Source organism: Gossypium hirsutum, chromosome A10 (assembly GCF_007990345.1).
Source record: "Gossypium hirsutum isolate 1008001.06 chromosome A10, Gossypium_hirsutum_v2.1, whole genome shotgun sequence".
Taxonomy (NCBI): Eukaryota; Viridiplantae; Streptophyta; class Magnoliopsida; order Malvales; family Malvaceae; genus Gossypium; species Gossypium hirsutum.
This window is the reverse complement of record NC_053433.1, coordinates 109,755,897-109,783,367: the sequence shown is the minus strand read 5'-3', so window position 1 is coordinate 109,783,367 and position 27,471 is coordinate 109,755,897. Positions and strand designations below refer to the sequence as shown.

Here is a 27,471-nt window from a genome sequence, read left to right as displayed (position 1 = left end):
TTCGAGACATTTAAGTTCAAACAAAACAACTAATCAATTTAAATTCTAACATTCACATATACATTTCAATTATAGTATAAAATACAATTATAAGCCTTAATCTGAGCCTACGGGGCCTTAAAAATAGTTTGGGAACATTTGGAGATCATTTCGAAACAAAACAGAAAATTTTGGAAAAAGTGCAAAATTTTGAAAACAAGGGTCACACAGTCGTGTGACATAGCCTAGGCTGTATGAAACAGGGACATGACCGTGTGGAAAACCATGTAACTTTCAAAATAATTTCACAAGGTCATGCCGCAGGCCGTGTAACATTCGAAATACTCTCACATGGCCGTGTGTTAGACCATGTTCGATTCGATGTTGGGTCACATGGCCGTGTCCCAGACCGTGTGACATATTGACTTAGATCACACGACTGTGTAAAAAGACTGTGTGCAGCACACAACCATGTGACAACCTGTGTCCTAGGCCGTGTGCACCAAAACTTACCCTTAATGCAAGCCAATTCAAACCCAATTGCTTGGGCACCAAACCAACCAATTCAAGATGCTATCACGGCTAAAACACTTTCGAAAACATCAAAAACATACCAAAAACCAATCAACCTAGGTGCCTAACCAATGTGTCCTCATTGATACCACAATTTATAATCCAAAAATGAATCAAAGCCAAACATTTATCCAACACCAAACTAAATGGTACTTAGATTCATCAAAATCAATATATATTCCCCAGCTAAATGCCATTCAATCGTATCATCAATAAACACTTTCAAGAATCTACAATTCCAACTCAGTTAACACATTAAACATACATAATTAGAACAATTCAACATTCCAACTCTTTCCGTACACATTTAAACAACTTATAATATATATACAACATCATAAACATTAACCAAAATACCACAAGCATTTATGACAAAACCATTTCATCAAGTACTAAAACATATATATATATGTTACCAAATATTACCAATTCAAATACCATACATAAATGACATGGATAAGTCAAACAAAAAGAAATTAAAATATAAACTCATTTTTAACTCCCTATAATACAATCTCAACCTCTTTATTTAAACCCAAGTTTTCTCTCTTCTGCATTAGTCTTTGACGTTTTCAACTTTGTGTTTTTCTTCAATGCTCTTTCTCATATTGCTCCCTGCTGATAATTTTAGAAAGGGTTTCTGTAGGAATTTATTAGTTTGAAAACATGGCAGTCATTTCTTTCAGGGTTCTTATGAGAGTTGTGGCCATCTTTGCTCTTGTTTTTGCTATTGTCTCACCCAAAGTTGAAGCTCAGTCTGCTGCACCAGCTCCTTCTCCTACAAGTGATGGTAACTAATCTATTTCTTTAACATGCTATTTTTGGACCTTTAGCTCTTTTCAATATTGCTTTCCTTATAACAGTATTCAGGCATTGCCAAAATTTACTCTCTCTTTTTTTTTTCTTTCTTTTCACTCTGAAACGGTTCTCATTTTTCCTTAAAGGCATTGTTTTTCTCACAGTTAAAATAAATACAGTGGGCTTTTTCCCCCAAAATCAAATGCATTAAATAATTAATTACTTATATCCATTTGATTTTGGGCAAGAACTTCAATTGACCAAGGGATTGCTTACGTTCTGATGCTTGTGGGACTAGTGCTTACATACCTTATCCACCCTCTAGACGCATCCTCCTACACCTTCTTTTAAATTATATTATTCATTTTGGTAACAGAGTACTATGTGGATAAATCTATCAAGTTCATTTTTTTTCCTTTCTTTTTGGGTGATGGATGTAGTGTTTAATGGTTTGCATTGGTTCTAAGAGATTGATTAATTAGTGTGATTCCTAAAAAAGTGAAACTTGGAGAAATAGACAACTATGGTACTGATTTTCTTGGATTACTTTTACAAGCATATCATGACATATATATAATTTACAAGCAACAGAAGAAGTGATTGAATTGTTCGGTCACCAAAACCCTCATCCAGATGACTTATCTAAACTAAGCATTGTAAGAAATTAACTAACAGGTATCCATGGAACAATGTCCTTCTACAGTTCTTTACCGAAACCAAACTGCTACAATTTTCAGGGTGAAGGTAACCCCTTCAGCCAGCTTTTCCTAGCTACTCAAGTAACCAAAGTTATAGTATGTACTTGTTGGCAATGGCATATATATAATCCAAAAAATCAGATGTAACCATATTTGTATAATGAAAAAGAATGAATGAGTCAAGGTGAATGGCTCAAGGTATATATGTATTACTTAATTATTTTTTAAAATAAAGGTTTTACCCAATTCCACACTATAGTACAAATTTGTTACTATGGCTGCAATGATAATTTAATTTTTATGTTTATTATAAAATAAAATAAACATTAGTTCTAAAATTATAAAGCCAAAAAGAAACAACAAAGCGATAAGACTCATACTCAAGCTTGTATGAATGAAGGAATGCTTGAAACAGAACATGCAATACAATTTTATTTATTAGTTCTAAAACACATATTATATAGGTAGAAGAAGAAGAATAAGAAACAAAAAAGAGGATGCATAAGTATTGCACGAGTGTTTGAGGAAGCTTTGGCATTTGATTGATTTGATCATCCAAACTTATTTTTTATTTCCTATAGACATTTTGTTATATTTGGCTTCTATGGTTTTCGACATTTTGTATTGGTCTTCCATTTATCATTGAAAAAAAAACTATCTAAAAATGACTGAAAAAAACTTTCTCTACTGCTTGCAGAGACTTACCTAAAAATGACAATGTATTGAACTCCACAAAAGATAATAACTTATCATGTATTTCATGAAATTTGGCTCAAACATAAACCCAAAATAAAAATCTGAAATGATATTGCAATTACAGAAGCTATAATTGACATACTTGCATATTATCTTTATAGTGTTCAAGTATCAAAATTGATATGAAGCACAGGCAACTTCAATGAAGATAGAGATAACCATTTCCTAACATTGAAATAGCATCCACACCAAAACCCTGACTTGTTAAGGTTTGGGCAAACATTTCCAAAAACAACAAGCACAAGAATCAAGCACATTTACAAACAAAATGTGGCACCAGATTACATTAAAGAAGATGCCATACCTTGCGAAGAGGAATGAGATCCTCAGAAAGAGAGAAAGACAACAGCAGTGTGTAAAATTTCATCTGGTTTCCCCTGCAATCAAACGTCAAATCAATTTCAACTTTCATTAGTAACTGTGAAACTGCGAAAATCATCCAACAAGAAAGAGAAGTCTTGAATATAATAAATGCCGAAACTCACTCTATATATAATTCTTATGCAAGTATATAAAGCTTTTTGGACTTGCTAACATTGAGATCAATCATAATACAATCCCCAAAAGTAGCAACAAAAGTAGCATCAAGAATATCCTTATAAAGTCTAGGATATTTAGAGATATCCAAAATTAATTTTTCAAGTCAATCGATCCAATCTCCTTAAATTAGGAAGTAGAATAGATGTCATAATTAATGAAAGGATTAAATCCCAGTAGATGAAAAAATGAACAAAGACAGGTGCATAAAACATAAATCTACAACCCTCCGACTGTTAACCAAGTGATGTATAAAACTAGAGTTGAAATGAACTAATATACCTCAATAAGGACCAATAAATATCATACCAAAGAAAATGGCATCAAACAACATTAATTAGCAGTTCGACATATCAAATTTGAGAAATACTAATTAGCCAAAACAAGAGACAGATAGGCAGGCAGTTGGGAAACACTTTGTTAAAAACAGGAAAGGAACTACATCCATGTCAAAGAGTGATTGTATTGGAGGTAAAAAATTCAACAGCATAGTGAATTTTTATTAGAAGAAATCCCAAAACATTTAAAGAGAGGTAAAGACTCGTTAAAACCACATAGGAACAAAATAAATATTCAAAAGTAAGTTTTAAACCAGTATGATCAAATGGTTAAAAAATACACTAGGAGTTAAAATGCTAACATCTTAACTGCAATTTTATGTTGCAAATTTTGATTTCCAATTATCATGTGAAGGAACCACTTCTTAGGAAAAATATAATCAAGCAATTACAAATTAGTAGAATCAAATAAATTTGCACTTCTGAATTCAGTAAATAATTACGCCAAAGAAGTTTTTAGTATTTTAGGGTTCATGAATGGTATGCATTGATGCATACCTCTAAGGCTAGGGAAGCCTTGCTTTTTATTCTTGACACCAGTGATATCAGTCGACTGATATCAGTTCTTGCACCAAAACCACAACCCCACATCACAAAACCCATCACCAAAACAAAATGAAAAAGCAGAATTAAAGAAGATGGCATACCTTGCGAAGAGGAATGAGATTCTGAGAAGGAGGGGAAGATAGGAAACAAAACAGCAGCGTGTAAAATTTGCCTGAGAATAGAAGATATGCGACGGACTAAGGAAAAAGGGAAGAGATTTGAAGAACGGAAGAAGAAGAAGACTTACCTAGATGAAGAATGAGATGGAAAAAAGTTGAAGAATGGAAGAAAAAGAAGGCTTAAAGTTGAAGAATGGAAGAAAAAGAAGGCTTAAAGTTGAAGAACGGAAGAAAAAGAAGGCTTACCTGGATGAAGAGGAGATGGAAAATGTCTTACAGAAATGAAATCAGTAAGACATTTTCCCCAAATTGAAGGCCATTTTACTCGTGTCTAGTAAAACATTTTCCCTTTGGAAAATGTTTTCAAGCTTCCAAACACCGTAAAACCAGAAAAACATTTTCCGAAAAATGTTTTCCTGGCTTCCAAACGGACCTTAAATTTGAAAAAATCCAATTTAAAATTATTCCAAGAAATTATTCGAAAATTTTAATCTAAGATCGATGCCAATTGAGTTAAAAGATTCAATTAAATAAAAATCATATACGATATACAGTAAAATTAATGATTTAATTAAAAGAGAACAAATTTTCACATTGTTGTACAAATATATATGTTAAAGGGTAAACTATCAAAATAGCCAATTTTGTTTGTCTCAAGTTACATTTTAGTCACTTATGTTTGAAATGTTACGTCTTAGTTATTTACGTTATTGTGTTGTAACATTTTAGTCACTGAGCAAATAATTATCATTAATGGTGTAACAGAAAACTGACGTGACACGTTAAATCATCATTTCAAACAAAAAATTTAGGTTGAATCATACAATTAGTCCTTATATTTCATTTTGAGCAATTTAATTTTTTTCTTTTATGTTCTTTTTAACTTCTTTTTTTTTGTATTTTCTATTCGCTTCTGCTTCTGCTTCTGCTTCTCCCTCTGTTTTTCTCTTTTCTTTATTTTTTTTAACGTAGTTTTTCCATGTTTTTTATTTGTTAAAACTAGTCCGTACGCTTGCCTCACTCGAAAATATTAAATTGTCCAAAAAAATAAAAGTATAGGGATTAGTTTTATCAAATGGAAAACATAGAAAAACTACTTAAAAGAAAAGGAGAAGGGAGGAAAACAAAAGGAAAAACAGAAGAGAATGGAAAATATGTAAGCCTAAACCCTACAGTTAACACGATAACCTAAATGACTAAAATGTAACATTTTAAACATAAGTAATCAAAATATAACTTAAGATAAATAAAAGTGACTATTTTGATAGTTTACCCTCTCTTAAAATATGTAAGCCTTCCACTTGTTCCTAGTATCGACACAAACATCTTACCATATTTTGTGTTGGATTGAACTTAAGCATATGTATTTGATACTAAAATCATATATAAGTTGGATTTGATTTATGAATGTTTTATTTATAAAAATGTATAAATAAATTTAAAATATAAATATCCGTATTTAATTATTTTTTTATAAATAATTTTAGAAAACAAGTGGTTAATGATTTATGTTTGCACCTCAAAATTCAAGATTCGAGCCCTAACAATAACATTTCCGTTAATATAAGACAATGTAAATATCATTTAAAAATGTAATTGAATTGGTGTCCCTTATAAATCACAATCCTAATGTCATGTTTACGATTTAATTCGCTTATTAAAATAATATTTGTGCTTAATGTCATTCTTTCTAAACAACGTGAATATTAAATAAATGGTGGGTATTTGGTATACAAATCGTGTATTTTTTTTATTTCCCAAGTAATTTTCAAAAATTGTAATGTTTTTTTTTTTTAAATATTTATCTTCTCCTATAGAACATTTATCAACTCTTTAACTTTACTTGTAGATTTTACAAACTCCACTAACATCAATATACCAAATAATTTCCCTTAAATAAAATAACATAAAATAGGGAGAAACCATCCCAAATTAATTTTTTTTTTTAAAAAACCCTTAAGCATTTGAAATTTTCCTCCACCTTCGGAAATCGTAATAATTTTTTTTTTAAAATCTACTTCCTTCCTTCTCGTTTATTGCATTTTAAATTTGTTTCACATTTAGCCTTCGAGAATGACTTGGAAAAACAATTTTGGATAATAATATTTGAGTGGGAAATATTGTATTTGTAGCTCTTATTTCAATTCAAAGAGTCTTAGTTGATTAAGTCTTGACTCGATATTATTGTTAATGTAAGAGAGCATGAATTTGAGTGTGCTGAAACACATTATTTTATTATTTAAGGATTAAGAAGGAATTATAAGTAATTTTAAAAATTGTATAAAAAAAGTCAAGTAAGAGAAATAAAAATGTTTTTCCGATAAGAAGGCTTTGGTTCTTAAGTCAAAATCTAAGAAGAAAATTATATAGTTGTGGAAATTATGTAAAAGAATCCAAGAAGAAAGTATATCTTTACTTTTTAAATTTTGAAATTCTAGTCCTAACCCAAACAGTAGCAATCAAATCTATTTAGTTAAATTCAATTACTTGTATTATATCATGCGTGCAATTATAGATTTAGCCCATATTTTCTAATTTGATCATTCTAAAGCCCTATACTTTTCGAATTTTAAAATTTTAATCTTAACATAAATGAGTCATTAATTCATTAACTGGATTTTTAGTGAATAATATATAGAAATAACAATCTGACATGATATCACCATTATAGATATGATAATATGTTTGTCCCATCAAATTTTGGAAATAACAGAACTTAATGAATTTAACAATTATCATTTAGTGATGACTGAAATTTTAAATTTTAAAAAATATAAAAACTAAATGACTAAAATTAAAGTATAGGAATTAAATCTATAATTATTGTAAAGCACAATAACTAATAATAGAGTTTAAGAGTTTAACCTCAAATTTATTAGTTCCTAGCTTGTCTCAAATTAAAGTAAATGGTATCCTCTCAATGATATTATATGGATTATGAAAATGAAACATGATAATTGGTGATTTGTTTGAGATAAATGATTTTATTATTAACTGAAATAAACAATTATCATTTTTATTGCGAAAGTTTACTTACAAATTATTTTAGTTTAATTACCATTAATTTTAACCCTAATTTATATATATATTCAATCTGTCCTTCTATTAGCTAAATATAACTTTGAATGAATTGCATAATAAAAACTGTGAATGAATGTATAAAACAAAATAGATTGCATGGATTATTATAAATGCATTTTCTTAAACATTTTTATTTTAAATATCACTACAAAAATTCATTTAAAAAAATTAATTTTTGCTATACCAACTCTGACATATTTTCCAAATTATTTCTAAACTTAACTCAGAACCAAAAACAAAATGCATGAACATCATTTCAAGAATAGCTATGTGAAGCAAGTGTTGTTCCAATAGGGTCAGAAGCGTGTAAATTATTGTACTAAAAAATCACACAAAGTTCAATTCCCAGGGAAGAGAGGTGGATCACAAGGATCTCTTAAATACCAAGTCTTTCCTTAGTCAGAATATTCCTTCTAACGTAATTTAATAGCACAATTAAATACTACTATTATACCCTCAAATATTGAAAGAAAAATAGGACAAAAAGAACATAAGAGTTTTAACGAGGTTCGGTAAATTATACCTATGTCCTCGGGCACTAACACCAGATGATAACTTTACTATCTCCAAAATATTACAAACAAATAGAATTCCTTAAGAATTCTCAAATGGGAGAAGAGAGAAAACTAAGAGAGAAAGATTGGTTGGGATAGTGTAAATGAGAAATGGTTAGGCCTATTTATAGTTGAGGTTCAGGGACTAACTTGCAAATGGCCTAAAAAATTAGGGACCAAAATTGCAATTATCCCATTCAACTTTAAACAACTTGCCTACCATTTTTTTCTTTCGGTGCCACTTGCACCTCCCATTTTTTTGACTTTTCAACACCCCTTTTAATTTGTCTTTTCAACAATCTCCACCTTGAAGATTTGATTAGGATAATCACATCTTCACATACTTCCTTCAACTCCCTAAATTCGATAAAGCTATCTTTTGTAGTGCCTCCAAATGCGCTCTCGAGTGCCATACACCTAAAGGTGCTCAAATTCTCAGGATGTTAATCAAGTTCAAACAATGATTAAACTTGATTGTTGTTACCACCTTGGTCATCATATCTGCGGGATTATCTGCTGTCGGAATCTTCTGAAGTAGAATTTTTCCTTTTTCAAAGATTTCCCGCACAAAGTGATATCTTACGTCGATATGCTTGGTTCTTGAATGATAGACTTGATTTTTTGCTAAATGAATAGCACTCTGACTGTCACAATATAAACTTATGTGACTTTGAACAACTCCTAAGTCTTTCAACAATCCATTAAGCCAAATAGCCTCCTTAACAGCTTCTGTAACTGCCATATATTCTGCCTCTGTAGTAGACACAGCTACTGTAGACTGTAAGCTAGACTTCCAACTCACTGGGGCTTTCGCAAGAGTAAACAGATACCCCGTAGTTGAACGATGTTTATCTAAATCACCAGCAAAGTCGGAATCAACATATCCAACTACAAACTGACCAAGTGCTTCATCCTGTTCAAAAATTAAACCAACATCTACGGTTTTTCGAAGATACCGTAGAATCCATTTCACAGCTTGCCAATGTCCTTTTCCAGGATCATGCATATACCTGCTCACAACTCCAACAGCTTGTGAAATGTCAGGCCTCGTACACACCATCGCATACATCAAACTCCCAACTGCATTAGCATATGGGACTTTCGCCATATATTCTCTTTCATCTTCAGTCTTCGGAGATAATTGAGCACTAAGTTTCAAATGAGAAGCAAGTGGGGTACTTACATGTTTTGTGTTTTCATTTACACCAAAACATTGTAATACCTTTTTCAGATATTGCTTCTGATTTAAACAGAGCTTGCCTCTCGGTCTATCTCTACTTATCTCCATACCGAGAATCTTCTTGGCCTCACCTAGATCTTTCATCTCGAACTCTTGATTCAACTAAGCCTTCAGCTTATCTATCTCATTTTGGCTCTTCGAAGCGATTAACATATCATCAACATACAAGAGTAGATAAACGAAAGATCCGTCATGCAGCTTCTGCAAATATATACAATTGTCATATTTGCTTATTGTGTACTTCTGCCTTCTCATAAAGCTATCAAATCGCTTGTACCACTGCCTCGGGGATTGCTTCAATCCATATAGCGATTTGTTCAGCTTACAAACCCAATTTCTACCACCAGCATCTGTGTATCCTTCGGGATGAGTCATATAGATCTCCTCTTCTAACTCACCATGCAAGAAAGCCGTCTTAACATCAAGTTGAGCTAGTTCCAAATTCAACTGTGCTACCAAGGCCAACAAAAATTCTAATGGAGGAATGCTTTACAACAGGGGAAAATACATCATTATAGTCAATTCCCTCCTTCTGAGCGTAGCCTTTAGCTACCAATCTTGCCTTGTAGCGAATATCCTTCTTGCTAGGAGATCCATCTTTCTTTGCGAATACCCACTTGCATCCGATTGCCCTTTTACCTTTCGGTAATTGCACCAATTCCCAAATATTGTTCTTCAGGAGAGACTGCATTTCTTCATCCATTGCGCTTTTCCATTTATCACTTTCTAAGCTTTGCATTGCTTCTTGATAAGTGATAGGAATATCATCAACAACGGGAAGGGCGTAGGCCACCATATCAGTAAATCGAGCAGGTTTACGAATTTCTCTCCGTGGCCTTGCAACTGCAACTAGTTCTGGTGTACTTAGTGGTTCTTGGGTCAGAACCTCTTCAACCTCTAATTCCTCCATTGTGGCTGGAGAATTAGACTTATTAACTGGGCAAATCCCCATCTGCTCAAACTCCACCTGTTTTGGAGTACACTCCACCTGCTGTGGAGTATTGCTCGTCTGAATATCTTTATCTGCTACCTTTTTCAATGTGGCAGATTCATCAAAGGTAACATCTCTGCTACAGATCATTTTCTTTGTGCTTAAGCACCAAAGTTGAAATCCCTTCACTCCAGAAGTGATTCCCATAAAGAGAGCTTTCTTTGCCCTCGGATCTAACTTTGACTCCTTCACATGGTAATATGCAGTGGATCCAAACACATGTAAGGAATCATAATCTGTAGCCGGTTTTCCAGACCATACCTCCATAGGAGTTTTTCTTTCTAATGCAGATGATGGCAAACGATTAACAAGATGGCCAGCGTATGTCACAGCCTCAGCCCAAAATTGCTTGCCCAACCCAGCATTGGACAACATACATCGAACTTTCTCCAGCAATGTTCGATTCATACGCTCTGCCAATCCATTTTGCTGTGGTGTATCCCTAACTGTGAAGTGTCGAACAATACCATACTCTTGGCACACATCGAAGAACGGATCACTTTTATATTCCCCTCCATTGTCCGTCCTAAGCAGCTTGATTTTCTTGCCAGTCTGGTTTTCGATCATAGTTTTCCATTTAAGAAAAACTCTAAGCACTTCATCCTTAGTTCTCATGGTATACACCTAAACTCTTTTGGAAAAGTCATCAACAAAAGTAACAAAGTAGTGTTTTCCTCCCAATGAAGGTGTCTTGGAAGGCCCCCACACATCTGAGTGAACATATTCCAAAATACCTTTTGTATTATGGATAGCAGTACCGAATTTCACTCTCTTTTGCTTTCCCAGAACACAATGCTCGCAAAATTTTAATTTGCAAGCTTTTGTACCTTTCAACAATCCTTGCTTTGCCAGAATTTGCAAGGATTTTTCGCTGGCATGTCCCAACTTCATATGCCACAACTGCATTGAGTCCAATTCTTTGTTACCGGAAGCTGTAGCGACTGCTCCAATAACTGTACTACCTTGGTAGTAATACAAGTTATTTTTCCTGATGCCCTTCAATATCACAAGTGCGCCAGATGTCACTTTCAAAATCCCATCTCTCATAGTAACAACTGAACCATTGGATTCCAAGGCTCCCAATGAGATGAGATTTTTCTTCAAACTGGGCACGTACCGAACATCAGTCAGAACTCTGGTTGATCCATCTTGATTCTTTAATTGGATTGAACCTATCCCAACAGTTTTACAGTCATTGCCCATATAAACAACTCCTCCATTTAGTTCTACTAAATCAGAGAACTACTCCCGGTTAGGGGACATATGATAGGTACAACCCGAATCCAATATCCACTCATCTGAATGGAACGACGATGATGATGCAACCAGTGATAGTTCAGAGTCACTAGTATTATGCTTAGCAACACAAGCATCTACAGCAGCTTTTCCCTTATTCTTCAGCTTTGGACAATTTTTCTTCCAGTGGCCTTTCTCATGACAAAAAGCACATTCATCTTTCCCGAGTCTGGACTTTGACTTTGATCTCCCCTTTTGAGTTTTCTTCCGAGTGTATGAACGACCTCGGACTACTAAAGCTTCTGTATCTCTGATTGAGTTTTTCTGTTTGTCCTTCTTTCTCTGTTCATAACTGTATAAGGCCGCACAGACTTCGCTCAGAGATATATCACTCCTGCCATGAAGTAGAGTAGTTTCTAGGAACTCAAACTCCTCAGGAAGTGACCCCAACAGCATCAAAGTCAAATCTTCATCTTTGAATGTCTCATCCATATTCAGCAAATCAGTGACTAACTGATTAAATTTGGTGATGTGATCATTCATTGTGGTACTTGGGACGTATGTGAAGCGAAACAGTCTTTTCTTCAAGTGGAGCTTATTTTGACTGTTTTTCTTCAAAAATTTTTCTTCAAGTGCCACCCACAACTTATTTGCAGAAGTCTCCTTTGAAAAAGCATACCTCTGCTCTCGAGAAAGGCATGATCGAATTGTGCCACATGCCAACCGATTGATCGCCTTCCAATCTTTCTCCTGTACATCATCTGGTTTCTCTTCATCAATGGCAATGTCTAGACCCTGCTGAAAAAGGGCATCTAGAACCTCACGTTGCCCCATACCAAAATGGCCCGTGCCATCAAAGATCTCCACGGCCAATCTTGCATTTGCAATTGTCGGTCTTGTCCACATGGACGATGTTGAAGCTCTTACACCGACCGTTTTCTCCATAATCTTTCAATATACCTAAGGAAATCTTTTCTGATGTGGAAGATCAGTTTAAACTGTAACCACAGAGCATACTACGATTAACCTTCGGCTCTTGATACCACTTGTTGTTCCAATAGGGTCGGAAGCGTGTAAATTATTGTACTAAAAAATCACACAAAGTTCAATTCCCAGGGAAGAGAGGTGGATCACAAGGATCTCTTAAATACCAAGTCTTTCCTTAGTCAGAATATTCCTTCTAACGTAATTTAATAGCACAATTAAATACTACTATTATACCCTCAAATATTGAAAGAAAAATAGGACAAAAAGAACATAAGAGTTTTAACGAGGTTCGGTAAATTATACCTACGTCCTCGGGCACTAACACCAGATGATAACTTTACTATCTCCAAAATATTACAAACAAATAGAATTCCTTAAGAATTCTCAAATGGGAGAAGAGAGAAAACTAAGAGAGAAAGATTGGTTGGGATAGTGTAAATGAGAAATGGTTAGGCCTATTTATAGTTGAGGTTCAGGGACTAACTTGCAAATGGCCTAAAAAATTAGGGACCAAAATTGCAATTATCCCATTCAACTTTAAACAACTTGCCTACCATTTTTTTCTTTCGGTGCCACTTGCACCTCCCATTTTTTTGACTTTTCAACACCCCTTTTAATTTGTCTTTTCAACAGCAAGAAGAAAAAAAGGCACTAGGGCAAAGAAACTTCGTAAACAAGCCAAAACCTCAAATGTAACAACATAGGATGGATCAAAGCCCAAAGAAATCAATAGCAACCATTAGTGCAAAACAGGTTCTCCCTAATGCATTGATCCATCCTTGCTAATGTAGACGAACCTAATCCATACCTACAACAAAAATATAGATAGACACAAGCACAATCCAAGCAACAAAATAAAATCTGAGAGGGGCACAAACACACATCAAATGACAAGTCAATCCTGGCATGGAGAAGTCGACAACAAAACCCTTTGAAACCCAAGCAGTGACAAGGGAAAAAGAAGAAAAAGAGAAGGATAGAACAAAGATGGAACCAAAAAGGGGAAAGTAGAAGGAAAAGGTAGTAGAAAGTGGAAGATGGAAAACAAGGTAGGGACAATGTGTCATGACTGACAAGAGGTCGATCATGCCATTGGATAAGACCAAAGGAAAAAGTTGGGTTTCCAAAATCCTAATACTATGTTCGGATGGAAAGAAAATGAAAGGAAAGTAAGAGAGCTGAATGTGAAGGATGAAATGATTATTTATTATTTTGTTTGGATAGTTTGAATTTAATAATAGAAAAATAAGTAATTAGTTAAATAATAAAATGGAAAGAAAAGGATTGATTGTAAGATTTTTTAAAATTATAATATTTTTATAAAATAAATGTGTAAAAAATAAGGAGGATAAAAAATAATATTTATTTCCCTTGCTTTCTCCAATTTGAGTTAAATGAAATTTTACCATTTTCAAGGAAAGCTAAAACACTAATTTTTCGTCCAATAAATTTTATAACTCGATTGATATATGTATTGTTGTCAATGTAGGAAGACTAATGTCTCATTGACACTTACATCAATGGTTTCAAGAATGCCCACTTATCCCTTTAAGTTTGGAGAACATCCCTTAAACTTCTTTAAGATTTATTTACTAAGCAAATTTTAAATAAGAAAAGACAAATTTACCATTGTTATTATTTATCTATGAAATATGTATTTAATTTATTCTTTTCTATATTTTTAATTATAAAATAATAAAGAATTTATTTTTTTATAAAATTGAATATATATTATTTATTTCATAAAAAATATATTTGACTTCATGTGAAATTACATATTTCAATTTCATATTTAATTCAATTATATATCATCTTTGACGTGACTTCGTTAAATTATTTTTATGTCAAATTGATTAATAATGAAATTTAGAATATAATGGCTAAGGGTCCAATAAAGCTTTGAACATAAAAAAAAATCAATAAAATCCCTTTACAAAAAAACCCATACGCAATTAAACTCTAAAAAGTTAAAAATTCATTAATTAAGTCATTTGACCAATAGTTTTTTACTTTGATTGTTATTAAGTTGACGTGGTCGTTAACGGCCTCTAGGTCAATAGTTTTGAGATTGATGTGGCATTTTACATGAGCAAAATTAAAAAAAATTCAAAAAAATATATTAAAAAAATTCTAGAATAGAGATGCTTATGGGCCAAGATGGGTTTGGCTTAAACTTATCTAAATCAAAATTTCAAGTTCGGGTCTGATCCAACCCGAAAAATTGGCTTACTCTTTTTTTGTCCAAACTTGACCCCATTTAATAAAAGTGAACCTGGGCTCGACTCGGTGTGTCCATATTTGATTTTTTAGAATAATTTTTATTTAAATTTTTTTAAATATAATGAACTAAATGCATTAAAAACGTTAAAATAAAAGTTTTCTAACATGTTAAAAATACATTAAAAAATATTTATATTAAAAAATACTACCATAAATATAATAAATGTTTTATTATATTAAAAATAAAAATAAATATAATAAATATTTTATTTTACTAAATATAATTTTTAAACATTTATATTTTGGGTGGGGTTATTTAGTTAAACAAGTGTTTTTTTTTAAGTTTTGGGCAATAAGTTTAGTTGTTATTGGTTAGTGATTTAATATAAATATAAATATATATAAACTTATTATTTAACACATATATAATTAATACAATATTTTTTATAACATAATATATTTTGGCTGGGCTGGACTTGAGTAGAAAAATTTTGTCCACAGTTCGGCTCATATAGACATAGGCCTTAAATTTTACCTAAATCTATTTTTCAAGTCTTGTATTTTGTCCAAATCCTTCTATTTTTTAGATGAGTCTAAGCGAGTAGCTCAACCTATAAGCAGGTCTAATCTAAAATGAATCGAAATAAATTGACATTTAGGTTATTTGAATTTAAATACTTGTTTGCCCATATTCAATTTACATGTAGTTTTCTAAATTATAGAAAAATATAAAAATTAAGAAAATATACATAGAGAACGAGGAATAAAAGGTCAAAAATAAAATGTTATTTTATAAATCAAATCTAAAATAAATCGAGACAAATAAATATCCAAGTTTATTTGAATTTGGATTCTATATCCAAAATATAATATTTAAATTTATAAAATATTTAGAATAAATTGTCAAATATTATTAAATTATAAAAGAGAAGAAAAAATGGAGGCGGTTGTTTTTGTCATTATCTCAACATAGGCAAATTCTCTTTCTTAAGTTGATGTTGTTGGCTTTTTCTTTTATCTAATTTGTAAATTATGGCATTGGTGTTTGACAACCATTTTCATTATTAGTTACTACTTTAATGCAGGATGTAAAAATGCAATATCCAAAAATTTACATCTTATTGTGTGGTTAAACATGTGTATAAAAAAAGAGATACATAAAAATAAATTTATATATATACTTTTTTTAACCTATACATGCAGGTTTATTTTCAACTTGAATTTTTAAATAAATTTATTTCTTAATTTTTTTATTTTTAATTTCTTTCTATATTTTTAAAGTTTATATGGTTTAAAATAAGAGTGTTCGATTAAATCGAGTGAAAAAATTTTGAGTTGATGAGTCTTATTTTACTGAGTGAAATGAAATTCAAGTCAAATCAAAATTTTGTTATAGTATAACTAATTCTTGAAAATTTTTTCAAAGCAAAATAATAAAAAATAAGATAATTTAGTATGATAAACTTGAATAATTGATTAACTTATTTAGTTCCCAAAATTATTGTTTTAGAAAATTTTAAAAAAATGAACTTTCTTTATATATTCTTTAGAAATATTTTGAATTTTAAAAATTATTTTGAATTCTTAAAAATTATATTGATTTTTTTTTGTAATTTTTGTTACGAGAGAGAGACCAATTTGCTCATTTTCAAAATTAACATGGACTAAAGGAGGAGTATTTACACTAATCTGTTATTCGAATTATAAAATTCAACTTGATTCAAACTCAAAACTTGAATTACTTATTCGAGTTGAATCGAATAACACAATTCAATTAACTCAAAATTCGAAACTTTCTCAAAATTTTTTAATTGAATCGAGTTTTACTCACCCTTAATTTAAAAAACTACCTCTATAATGAATTTAGACAATTATTTATTTAAATTCATTTATAATTTTACTGATGTGGACTGCCACATCAGCTTTATGCCGGCTAACTCAATTGTTGTAGGTTAGAAAGGTGTCTTGGTTAAAGGGCTTAATTGATAAATTTTTAACATAAAAAGACTTAATTGGGTAAAATTTTTACTGAGAATTTTATTTTAAAGTTGATGGGCTTATTGGAGTTTTAATTTTTATTATTTTAAAAAAGGGCTTATAGGAGCTTTTAGACAAATATAAAAGAAACAAAAATAATAAAAAAAATTGTATAGTCGGAATCTGTAGGCGCTTTGGCGCAGCCATTTTCGATCTACCTTTCTTCTGATCGATCAGTCAAAACATACTCATAAACACCATAAAGAACCTGTTCATTTTCCTCTTCTTCCTTTTATGAAACTGTAAGTTAAATAAAATCGAATCCTCATGGCCCTTTCAATGGCGGTTTCACGGCTTAGGAACCCAGTTCTCTCAAGAGCCCTCCCATCTCTGTTTAGAGCTCGTTTTCTATCTTCCTTCGCCTCACCCACACCACTTTCTCGGTATTTTTAACCTTCTTTCTATTTATTTATATGTACATGAACGGTACTGTATACTTGCAATGATAATCATCGTATGCATCTGATCGGAAACTTTTTTGATGCAAGTAATAATTTTGAGAGCTTGGGTTTTTCTTTTCTTTTTCCCTGTGAGAATTTTAGTTTAGAAATCAAATAGGGATTTGCATTTTAATGTTCTTCTTTTTTTAATTGGACAAAGTAGTGATATTCAGAATTGGGTTTGTGAGAATTTTTGTTTTGATATGAGATGGAGAATTTTAGGCTTATTTATTATGTTACATTATGCATAAGGTACTTGCTATCTAAATTTTTTTCACTTGTATACCTTATCAGCAACCTATTTCCTTTTGTTCCAAGTGAAATATAGCAGTTTAGCATTTTAAGTTCACTCTTATTATGTAGGACTATGGTTCTTAATTACAATTTTTCTTGGTCATTTATATGATAAGCTCTTTAATTCGTGTTAAGTGTAGCACATTTACATGAGTTTCGGTTGTTTTGCTTACGTCCCTTTTTACTGATTTGCTGCTGCAGCAGTTCAAATGTGGAAAGGCCTTTCAAGGACTGGGATGGATCTTGCTTAAGGTTTGCATTTAGTGGATTCCTATTTCTGAGGAGTAAAATTTATTACTACTACTTTTTAGTCATTTGTGCAATGGTTTTACTTGTGTAATTTTTCATGTACCTGCTTTAAAACCTATACCCATTATCTTTGTATTTGTCAAGGTGACCTGTTTTGCTCGTGTAATGCAAATTTTTAGCCAAACAAATATTAGGGGATAACTTTTAACTGAAGTTTGTGTTGGGTCGATGTTGTTTTCCCTTCTTAATTTTCCAACCCAAAACCAATACATTTTTGTATAAATAATGGAATTGTGTTGAAGTTCACTCAATTTGGTTTATCATGCCTCTATTTGGACATGTGTAGCTGGATTGCATACTTTCTGAATCTTACCAGCTTTTCCCCCCCATATCAGGTCCAATGCTTTGTCCACCATAATTGGAGTATACGGTAATTCATCAAAGCTCAAGGTTGGTATTTAATTTTTACTTGTATTGTTCTACAATAAGGTTGTTTTCTGATATAATAGGTTTTTCAGTTGCAGATTGGAGTTCGTCATTTCTCTTCTTCAGGTATATTCCATCTTTACTTCAAAAAATTTCCCTCTTCCCATATGGGACTATCTAGTTTTTAAATTTTTGACAGCGTGCCTCTGAGTGGTTTACTTTTCATTGCATTTTTTTTCCATTTCAAGTAACTGCAAAGTAGATATGATCTTATGATTGGTATCTGGGTCATAAAAAAGTTGCTAACTAGATTAGCCTGACTGTTTAGTCTCTTTGTCTATCTATTACAAAATCGACTTATTGATTCAGTCTACTTATAGTACTTAGTGGCTGTTGCATGAATTTCTTGCAGTAGAGTCATAACCTGCACTTGGCAAATGCTGGGCGCTGATTTTATGTCTTAATGCTATTCATGGATATTTATCTAGGCAAAGGGCTATTTACTTGTAAACTTCCATAAAATTTTTGTATATTTTGAAGTAAGAATCATCTATATTTTATTAATCAGAAACAATTGTGCAGGAGTGGCGGAAATTCTAAAATCCAATTTGCTAGATTATTTGGTATTAATGGTACAAGGATTCTTATGTATGATACTGCAGTTCATTATTAGTTTTCTCAGTATTTATAAATCTGCCTGGCCAAAAAGCACTTAACTTCCTAGCCTTAGTGATATATGCTATGTGCCAAAGAATTAGCTGTTCCTACTTGTAGGTTATTGGTTGGATGTCATGTTTACCTCTCTGATGTCTAAGGACAAATGCTGGTTACGCTGATAGTGAATCAGTACATTGTCTTTGTGCAAGATATATTTGAAAATATTTTACTTATATTCTGCAGCTTACATGTAAATTATCTCAATGATTCAAATTGGAATGTATCACTTCTGGTTATGTGAGTTAAATAATTTTCCAGTCTCATAATGCATTGGTGGGCTGTTGGGCCTTAGCCTAGCTTTAAAAGTATGGAGAGGGGTTAGAGTAGGTTCTGGGTTCATGTCTACTTATTAAAATGGTAAAAGATTCCTCTTCTTTTGCAATTAGGTTTTGCATGTGTCCTTTTGTTGTGATATCTGCCAAATATTTGTATCCTTGCTTATCACTAAGTTATGCTATTACAGACCTTCCGGAGCATACAGTGCTGGGGATGCCTGCTTTGTCTCCAACAATGGTAATATATTTTGGAATGCTAAACCTCATAAATTTGCTAGGATATAGACTTCCTCCTGTTATTACAATGGTCAAGCTTGTGATACTTGTTGCTCTTGTGCAGAGCCAAGGTAACATTGCAAAATGGAAGAAGAAAGAAGGAGATAAGGTCAGTTATATAAGTAATTACTGGAAACTGTAGGTTGTATGTGGTCTTTACATCTGAACTAGATATAAACTAAAGATGATTGTTAAAAAAGAAAAAGAAAATCTTGTGATAAGGTGCAGAGATTTAATTGATTTAATTCTTTCATTGTGATTTATTTCCTCATCATTGATGCTTATCTAACAGATTGAACCTGGTGATATACTGTGTGAAATAGAGACAGATAAAGCAACACTTGAGTTTGAATGTCTTGAAGAAGGGTAAACTATATTCTTTCTTACCGCTTTAAGTTTTTTCAACTTACACGGTTTCTGATTTATGGCCTAATTTATTCCTTAGAGTGGCATATTTGGTAATGCCACTAAATGTTGCTCTGCCTATGGGATTTTCAGTTTCCTTTTACAACTTTCTATTGCTTCATGTGATCCCTTTATACAGCTTTCTTGTGGTGTTTCATCTTGTTAATCTTGACTGAAACGCACGCCTGAATTATTGAATTTCATTACCATCCTTAATTTCTGTTACCTTTGCTTATGGTTGGAGTGCTTATCTGCAGGTTTTTGGTCAAGATACTAGTACCTGAAGGTTCAAAAGATGTGCCTGTGGGGCAACCCATTGCAGTAATGGTATTTTATTCTTTTGTCAATCCTTTAGTGGCATACTATAAATAAATTTGTAAAGTCTGATTCTATTTGAATTTTTCTAGAAGCAAAGAGTCTTGCTTGGCACTTGGTGATTTTCTTATCCTCTGTATCATGCCTTCTACACTCATTTCTGACCTAATAAACACCTGCTCTGCTTACCAATTTTTTTGAGTCATCCACTTCTCTTTATGCTTCTTAGAATTCGATAAAGGTTAAGGAATAATAACAATATAAATAGGGCTTATGCTCATAAAATTTGTAAAAAGTATCAACAATGTCATTGGAAAAGTACCTTCTGATTGACAATAAAATTTATCTTATTCTACAGTGAATAGCTTTTGATATCTGAATTTGAATTTTTTTATGCTTTTTAATAATAAATTTCATTGAGGGCCAACTATGCAATGAACAGTTTGTTAATACTAATTTGAATGTGTTAACAAGGTTGAGGATGAAGAAAATATCACGAAGATCCCTTTTACACTTGGGGCTGGATTGGATGTTGAGGAAAAAACAGCTCATCAGGATGTCAGAATCTCTGAAAAGGAAGAGGAACCAAGTTCTACTAACATCAAAGCATCGGGTCTTCCTCCACACATTGTTATTGGAATGCCAGCACTCTCTCCCACAATGGTAGGAAAATATAGGTTAAAACATGAACCTACTTTTCTGGCATTTTTACTGCAAAGCTTATGTTTGCCTTTTCATATTTTCTTATACAGAATCAGGGTAACATTTTCAAGTGGAGGAAAAAAGAAGGGGAGAAGGTTAGTTTTTATTAGCACACATTATGTGATTACTTTAAAATGCTATCTCTTTCTATTTGAGTGAATAATGACCTTGTTCCCATTGATATGCCTAACTCCGTTGAGCAGATAGAAGTGGGGGACATTATATGTGAGATTGAGACTGACAAAGCTACCCTTGAATTTGAGAGCCTTGAAGAGGGGTAATCTTCTTTCTTGCTTTGGAGTTTATTGCTGATAGGTGATAGCAAGCCTGTAGGGCAAGCACCAATGGACACCAATAGATAGTGTAAATTTCATGTTAACTTAATTTCTTTAGCTGATCATTTGTTACTTCCTCCATCGAAAAGGATGAGAAACAGTGAGGTATCAAGCATGAGTCTTTCAAAATGGTTCTTCTAGACGTATTTGATATGCCTCAAGATGAGAATCTCCTTTGGATAGTAACTATTACTATTTTATACTTGTTTTCAAGGGAATTTGACCATACTCATATATGGTCATTACACTTGGCTGTCAGCAAAACCAGGGCCTTTGTAACTATATACCCTCAAATCGTTGGGCATAAACATTGTCGTGAGGCATAAGCATGGGTTTTCCATAATGCACATATAGCAGGACTGACAGTTAAAAAAAAATACTACTAATAAGATGCCAAATTAAGAACACATCGTTGTGAAAAAATTGGACTGTATTTATGTGGTTAGATAAGTCAAATCCTATGATATTGACCACAATAGCAGGTTGAACACAGTTCAATCAAGCAGCAAGGATTTTTTTTCCTATGGGTTAATAGCAAAAGAAAGGTTTTCTTGGATTTGAGATTGACATGATTTTTATTTCTATGGTTAATTTCTGTTAATTGTAAGCTTACAATTGTGAGTTGAAATTGTTGGGTGCAGCTACCTGGCAAAGATACTGGCTCCTGAAGGTTCAAAGGATGTGGCTGTGGGTCAACCTATTGCAATAACAGTAAGTTGTCATTATGTGCTTTTAAGTTGACTTATTTCATATTGCTGTAAATTGACCTCTCTATATTTAGTCACAGAATTTTTTTGAAGGCAAGTTAATGGCAATTACTTCAAGCACATGGTTACTAATGCTTCTTACTTTACAAGGTTGAAGACCCAGATGATATCGAAGCTGTGAAGACTTCTGCTTCTGGTGATTCAGCTGTCAAAAAGCAAGAACCAACACAGAATGAATCAAAAACTGAAGTTAGAGAACAGAAGTCTGGTTTTACAAAGATAAGTCCATCAGCCAAGTTGCTTATTTCGGAATATGGATTAGATGCATCGTCATTGAAGGCATCAGGTCCTCATGGTACTTTGCTTAAAGGGGATGTTTTGGCTGCAATTAAGTCCGGAAAAGGATCTCCCAAAATTTCTCCATCTGAGGAGTCAAAACCATCACCTCAAACCAGCTCTCAGAAATCTCCTTCTGCGAGGCCTGAGTCAAAGGCTCCCCAGCAATCAGATTCTTTTGAAGACTTGCCCAATACTCAAATACGCAAGGTACGTTTCATTGACCTGATAGGAAAGAGACTTTGGCATTGTACTTTCTAACTAGGTCAATATTTAAAGATAAAAATCAACCTATTCATAAACTTTAGATTGATGTTGGAAATTGGAAAAATTATGCATAACAAATTCAACAAAAGAAAATTAATATGTATGTGCTAAAAACTGATGGTAAAGGCAGATGGTAGCGTTGAAGATTTTGGAAATAAAATGGTGCTAGGAGCTTTGCCAAAATTGGGAGGTTTACATGAGTGCATTTGATTGAAGTTAAAGGGAGCAACAGTCGAAGGACTTGGTTTGCAGAGTTTGCATGTAATTGTTTAACCACTCATTTGTATTGACAAGTCAATTAGTCTAAGCTGAGTTCGCTTAAAGGACCCAGGCTTTGATGGCTATCACACAATAGATTCGCAAGTTATTGCTGCTTGGACCTGTGTCGACATGGCACAGACAAGGGCTCGGGATATGGGTTGGATCCATTGGACTCTTGTGACTGGGTGAGGAGAGAAGAAAAAGACAGAAAAAGAAGGAAAATAAAAGCGGGTGGGATAGAAAATCTCGATAACCAATACAAAGAGAAGCTGACACAATTAAAAAGGGCTGAACCTTAAAAAGCAAAAATGTAATTAAAAAAGTAAACAAGTGAAGTTAAAGAAAAATTAAAAATGTTGAAAAAATCCCTCTATTTATTAAATTTATGTTCGAAGGTCGGAAATATTTTTAATCAAATGTATAAGTCCATTTCAAAAAATTATTAATATATTTTAAATTAAACTTTATTTTTCAAAATTATTTATAATTGATAATGGTTGAAAAGAAATTTGTGTAATCTGTAGAATATAAATCTCAGTATGTTTTTAAATGGTCATGTGATCAAATCAAGATATTTAAGAGATTGAGGAGCATGCTGTTTTTCTGGGTTCCATTTTCAGGCGTGCCTTTCAGATTTTGTTGGTGTCAAATGCATATGGAATGGCCTAATAATTAGCAGTATTCTCAAAGAACTTCAATCTAAGTAGTTGGAAGAAAAATGTCTGTTACTGCTATAACTTCTGTTTAGTGTTGAGAACCTTTTCATTCGTTGTACTGTCAAATGTTGTTAATAGTAAGACATATTTGAATCGATCTACTTGTTTGGTATTCTTGGATTTCTCCTTTCATGCATTTTTTCTTACTAAATTTTATATTCGAATAGTGTTCTGATCAATCTCTATTACTTATTACTTTGTTTTATGTGGTTTTAATGAGTTAATGATGGAAAGTTGATGTATTGGTGAACACTTGATTCCCTATTGATACTGCATTTTTGTTCATTCTGCAGGTTATTGCGAGGAGGTTATTGGAATCTAAACAGACTACACCACATTTGTATTTATCTTCAGGTTGGAACATAAAATATTTATCTACAAGTTTTAGTAGCATTTAACCCTTTGAACTTAACAGTTTTATTGTGTTCATCAGATGTTGTACTGGATCCTCTTCTTTCTTTTAGGAAGGAGCTTAAAGGTATTGAATAGATTCCCGTATAATCATATTGATTTTCCATGTCCTTGGTTTGGCTTACTGCTAATTGTTCTATTCTTTCTTAATTTGCAGAGAAGCATGATACTAAAGTTTCAGTCAATGACATTGTCATAAAAGCGGTTGCAGTTGCTCTAAAAAATGTACCTGAAGCTAATGGTAAGACATAATTTTGTTAAAGTGGGGTCCTCATTGATTTTTGAGTAAACATGGTATAGGAGCCAAGCCAAGGCAAGTAATAAGAGCATATGATCAATTGTAAGATGTAAAGATTGCTGGAGTTGTTGGGTGATATTTCTCTCCTGGACTAGATCCCAATCTGTTTTACTGCTGTAAACATTGGAAGTCCCAACATTTTTAAACTGATGCATATCAAAAAATGTTTTTTGAGTTCTTTTGTGAAAGAAAAAAGAATTGTTTTTATTCTTTTATACCTTTATGTATATTTTTATTGTTGAGTTGTCAAATTATTTGTGGGAGGTAGCCTGCTCTCATTCCATTCCCAGCCCTGCTTGCTTTTTCACCCTCAGACCAGAACTTTATATTTCTTAACGAGGGAAATGCCCCTAGACTGTGGGGTCATTTTGTTTCTAATTTTCTGTTAGTTGTTTAGCATCTAGTTTGTAGTTGCTGGTCTATAAATGGTTTTTAGCTTAGTCTGAAAAGATAATGCTGGTGACTGTATTAATGCTGTATAAAATATTTCTTCACTTTGATATAATCTGAAGTTCTTACATTAGGACTAGGTGAGTGTATGAGCCCTCCTTTAACATCTCAATGAGGAAAAAAAATGTTTTGTGTTAATAGTACAATGTGGCATTGAAGAAGTTTCAAACTGAATGGGCACTAAGATTACTAATTTGTTTGAAGTTTCATACGGGAAGGGAACTGGGGTTACTAATTTGTCAAACTATGTATAAGAAATTCCACCATCAAATTACCAATTTACGAGTGCTTTTTTATAGAGTGGACAATTTGTACATAACTTGTTTCTCTTTGGTGACAATTTAGCTTTCACCCAAAATTATAGCCTTTTAGCTTATTTCTAACTAAAAAGTATGCTATGTCAATGACTGCAGCTTATTGGGATGTTGAGAAAGGGGAAATAATTTTGTGTGATTCTGTTGACATATCAATTGCAGTTGCTACTGAGAAGGTACGCTTCCAATAACATGTTCTCAGGTTCTATGGACCAAACTGCTTATTATTTTATTTGCATTGCAGGGGTTAATGACCCCAATTGTAAGGAATGCTGACCAGAAATCCATTTCATCAATCTCCTCAGAGGTACTTTCATCTTCAACCTCTACCTGCTTTTTAGTTTAACAATTTTGTTTGGCTCCACTACCCATGTGAGCTTGTGCTTTCTCAATTTTGAGCTTGTTAGATCTAGATAGATAACATAAGACATACTTGGACATGCTTGCAACAGTGTTTCTTTAAATATCACTCAAAAACTGTGTATAGAGCTTAAGTTAAACTAGATGCTTAAAACAATCTGCAATGTGCTAGATGATAGTCAACAAGGGCAGAATTACAAGCTAATTTTCATTCTTTTGGTCTGTTTCTTTTCAGTTAATATTTTATTAATTGTCAATTTAAATTCTGGGTTTGGTTTATCTTGGTTATCTTCTTTAACTTGGCCTTCAGGTCAAGCAACTAGCGGAAAAGGCACGGGCTGGGAAGCTTTTACCAAATGAATTTCAAGGAGGAACATTCAGGTATGGATTTTATTTATACATATGGGATGTTAGTTCTCACACTGCCTTTTTAATAGTTGAAAGAAATATTGAGAAATTCTAATTTTTGCAGCATTTCAAATCTGGGAATGTTTCCCGTCGACCAGTTTTGTGCGATTATAAATCCCCCACAGGTAACTCTCTCTCTCTCACATGCGCTCATGTGCATAAGCTGAGATTGAGCTGAATATTTGCTCTCACTCGCACCCTGCTAGATTGTCTATGTCAACATCATGTGCCTTTGCTGAGCAAACATTGATGTTACTTCAATTTATCCCTTCCACAAATAATATGTTACATTCAATCCTTAAAATTCAGAAGGAGTTGGTCTAATGACATTTTTTTAAAACAAAAAGTGATAAATTTGGAGAATCATAGTTCTGTTTTTGCCATTTGTTGATAATATTCATTTTGAAAACAGTGGAGATCTCCTTTTTTCTTTGTACTTTTTCCTAGAGGCAATATTTAGAATATCAAAGCCACTAATAAATTTTGCTATTAGAAAGTGATCTGGACATCGTAAGGTGCTATAAATCTCTGTATGTTGTTGGCAGGCTGGTATTCTCGCTGTTGGTAGAGGAAACAAATTTGTTGAACCGGTGGTTGGAAGTGATGGTAAAGCAATTACCCTTGTCAAGTATGCTTCCTTATATTTCATGCTACAAAGTATTTTTGGTTTCATATATTGAAATTTTGTGCAGGGATCGAGAGGCCTGCAGTTGTGACAAAAATGAACTTGACGTTATCTGCTGATCATCGTGTATTTGATGGCAAAGTTGGAGGTATGCAGTGGTGCAAGCCTTTTTAATCACTGATCTAAATGCAAATCTTCTGATGGATGGTGTATGTATACTTTAGCATGATGCCTGCCTGAGATTTCTGCTATTTTTGTTGCAGGAGCATTTGTATCAGCATTAAAAGCAAACTTCAGTGATATTCGGAGGCTTCTTCTATGATTACATTTTTGTTGTTGAGATTCCAAGATATCAGCTGTGGTGCAGAGGTGTCTTTCATAAAGCTTGCCAATAATTCTTCAAACTGATCATTTTTATGTCCCGGAACTTCCATTGTGCGACAGAAAAATCGTCGCAATCCTGGTTATCAAAAATTTTTTACTTCAACTTAACGAGAACCAAATCGTTACTGATGTAGAATTTTGCATTATATTTTCAGTTTACCATTTTCTTCAGGGCTTTTTATGCAATTTCATGTTTCCATCTGATAAATAAAGATGATGTATGATGGGAAAATGCAAATACTGAAATTTCCAATGACATTTCTCATGTGTACAATTCCTTTTCTTGGTGGTTTTAATTGAGATTCTGCCTACTGAATTGACCTATGTATTACATGCAACATTTCTTCACATATCATCCAAGTTTTGTGATACATTTTTTCTAAAGGTCATCCAAGGCAGTGAATGGTTAACAATGACAGATCAAAATCAATCTATCCTAAGTGCAAATAGAACGTAACATAATTCTCTGCGTGAAACAAAATATATTCAGAAAGGGTAAAACTGTACATAATTGTAAGTTAGATTGTTTTTTGTTTTATTTATTAAAAAAGAAGATAAATTAGTCTCTATATGAGTAAATTGATTCTTGTGTTAAAAAAACTATCCATTTCTACCATTAAAAATTACTCTGTATACATCATTGTTTGATTATTTTGCCAGTCATGCCAGTTTTCAATAATAGAAATAAATAAATTTTTTAACATAAAGGACGAATTTGCTTTTTGATATAAAATATAGAGATTAATTTACTTATCATTTTAAGTGGGGGGCAAACACCTAGTATAAAGACCTCCATAATATTTTTACCGA

General features: G+C 32.7%; 1 protein-coding gene and 1 long non-coding RNA gene across 5 annotated transcripts; one reads left to right on the top strand and one right to left on the bottom strand.

Moving 5' to 3' along the window:
• Positions 1 to 1,121: 1,121 nt before the first annotated feature.
• LOC107896311 (uncharacterized) lies at positions 1,122 to 4,747 on the bottom strand. Its single transcript, XR_001683683.2, has 3 exons — positions 4,591 to 4,747; positions 4,327 to 4,397; positions 1,122 to 3,181 (listed from the first exon to the last, which is right to left on the bottom strand). It is a non-coding gene; the product is annotated as an uncharacterized lncRNA (long non-coding RNA).
• Positions 4,748 to 16,733: 11,986 nt separating this feature from the next.
• LOC107896312 (dihydrolipoyllysine-residue acetyltransferase component 1 of pyruvate dehydrogenase complex, mitochondrial) lies at positions 16,734 to 26,943 on the top strand. 4 transcript variants are annotated; one of them, XM_016821455.2, is made up of 23 exons: positions 16,734 to 17,073; positions 17,626 to 17,676; positions 18,069 to 18,123; positions 18,192 to 18,225; positions 19,280 to 19,329; positions 19,432 to 19,476; positions 19,660 to 19,733; positions 20,030 to 20,099; positions 20,562 to 20,750; positions 20,840 to 20,884; positions 20,993 to 21,066; positions 21,766 to 21,835; positions 21,982 to 22,377; positions 23,705 to 23,765; positions 23,845 to 23,889; positions 23,980 to 24,063; positions 24,984 to 25,060; positions 25,129 to 25,191; positions 25,555 to 25,625; positions 25,717 to 25,777; positions 26,198 to 26,258; positions 26,345 to 26,425; positions 26,541 to 26,943. In XM_016821455.2, exons 1-23 carry the CDS (start codon positions 16,958 to 16,960, stop codon positions 26,597 to 26,599), a joined length of 1,932 nt encoding a protein of 643 aa, XP_016676944.1. In that variant the 5' UTR covers positions 16,734 to 16,957; the 3' UTR covers positions 26,600 to 26,943. The 4 variants fall into 4 exon arrangements, with proteins under 4 accessions (XP_016676944.1, XP_016676946.1, XP_016676945.1 ...); XM_016821457.2 differs by having other exon boundaries at positions 16,768 to 17,073; positions 17,629 to 17,676; XM_016821456.2 differs by having other exon boundaries at positions 16,772 to 17,073; positions 17,629 to 17,676; positions 18,066 to 18,123.
• Positions 26,944 to 27,471: the final 528 nt, after the last annotated feature.

Coding starts and splice junctions, on each gene's coding strand:
- LOC107896312 (XM_016821453.2), top strand. CDS start 16,958: ATGGCCCTTTCAATGGCGGTTTCACGGCTTAGGAACCCAGTTCTCTCA. Junction 19,734..20,029: donor TTTGAATGTCTTGAAGAAGG/GTAAACTATATT, acceptor GCTTATCTGCAG/GTTTTTGGTCAAGATACTAG. Junction 22,378..23,704: donor CCAATACTCAAATACGCAAG/GTACGTTTCATT, acceptor TTCATTCTGCAG/GTTATTGCGAGGAGGTTATT.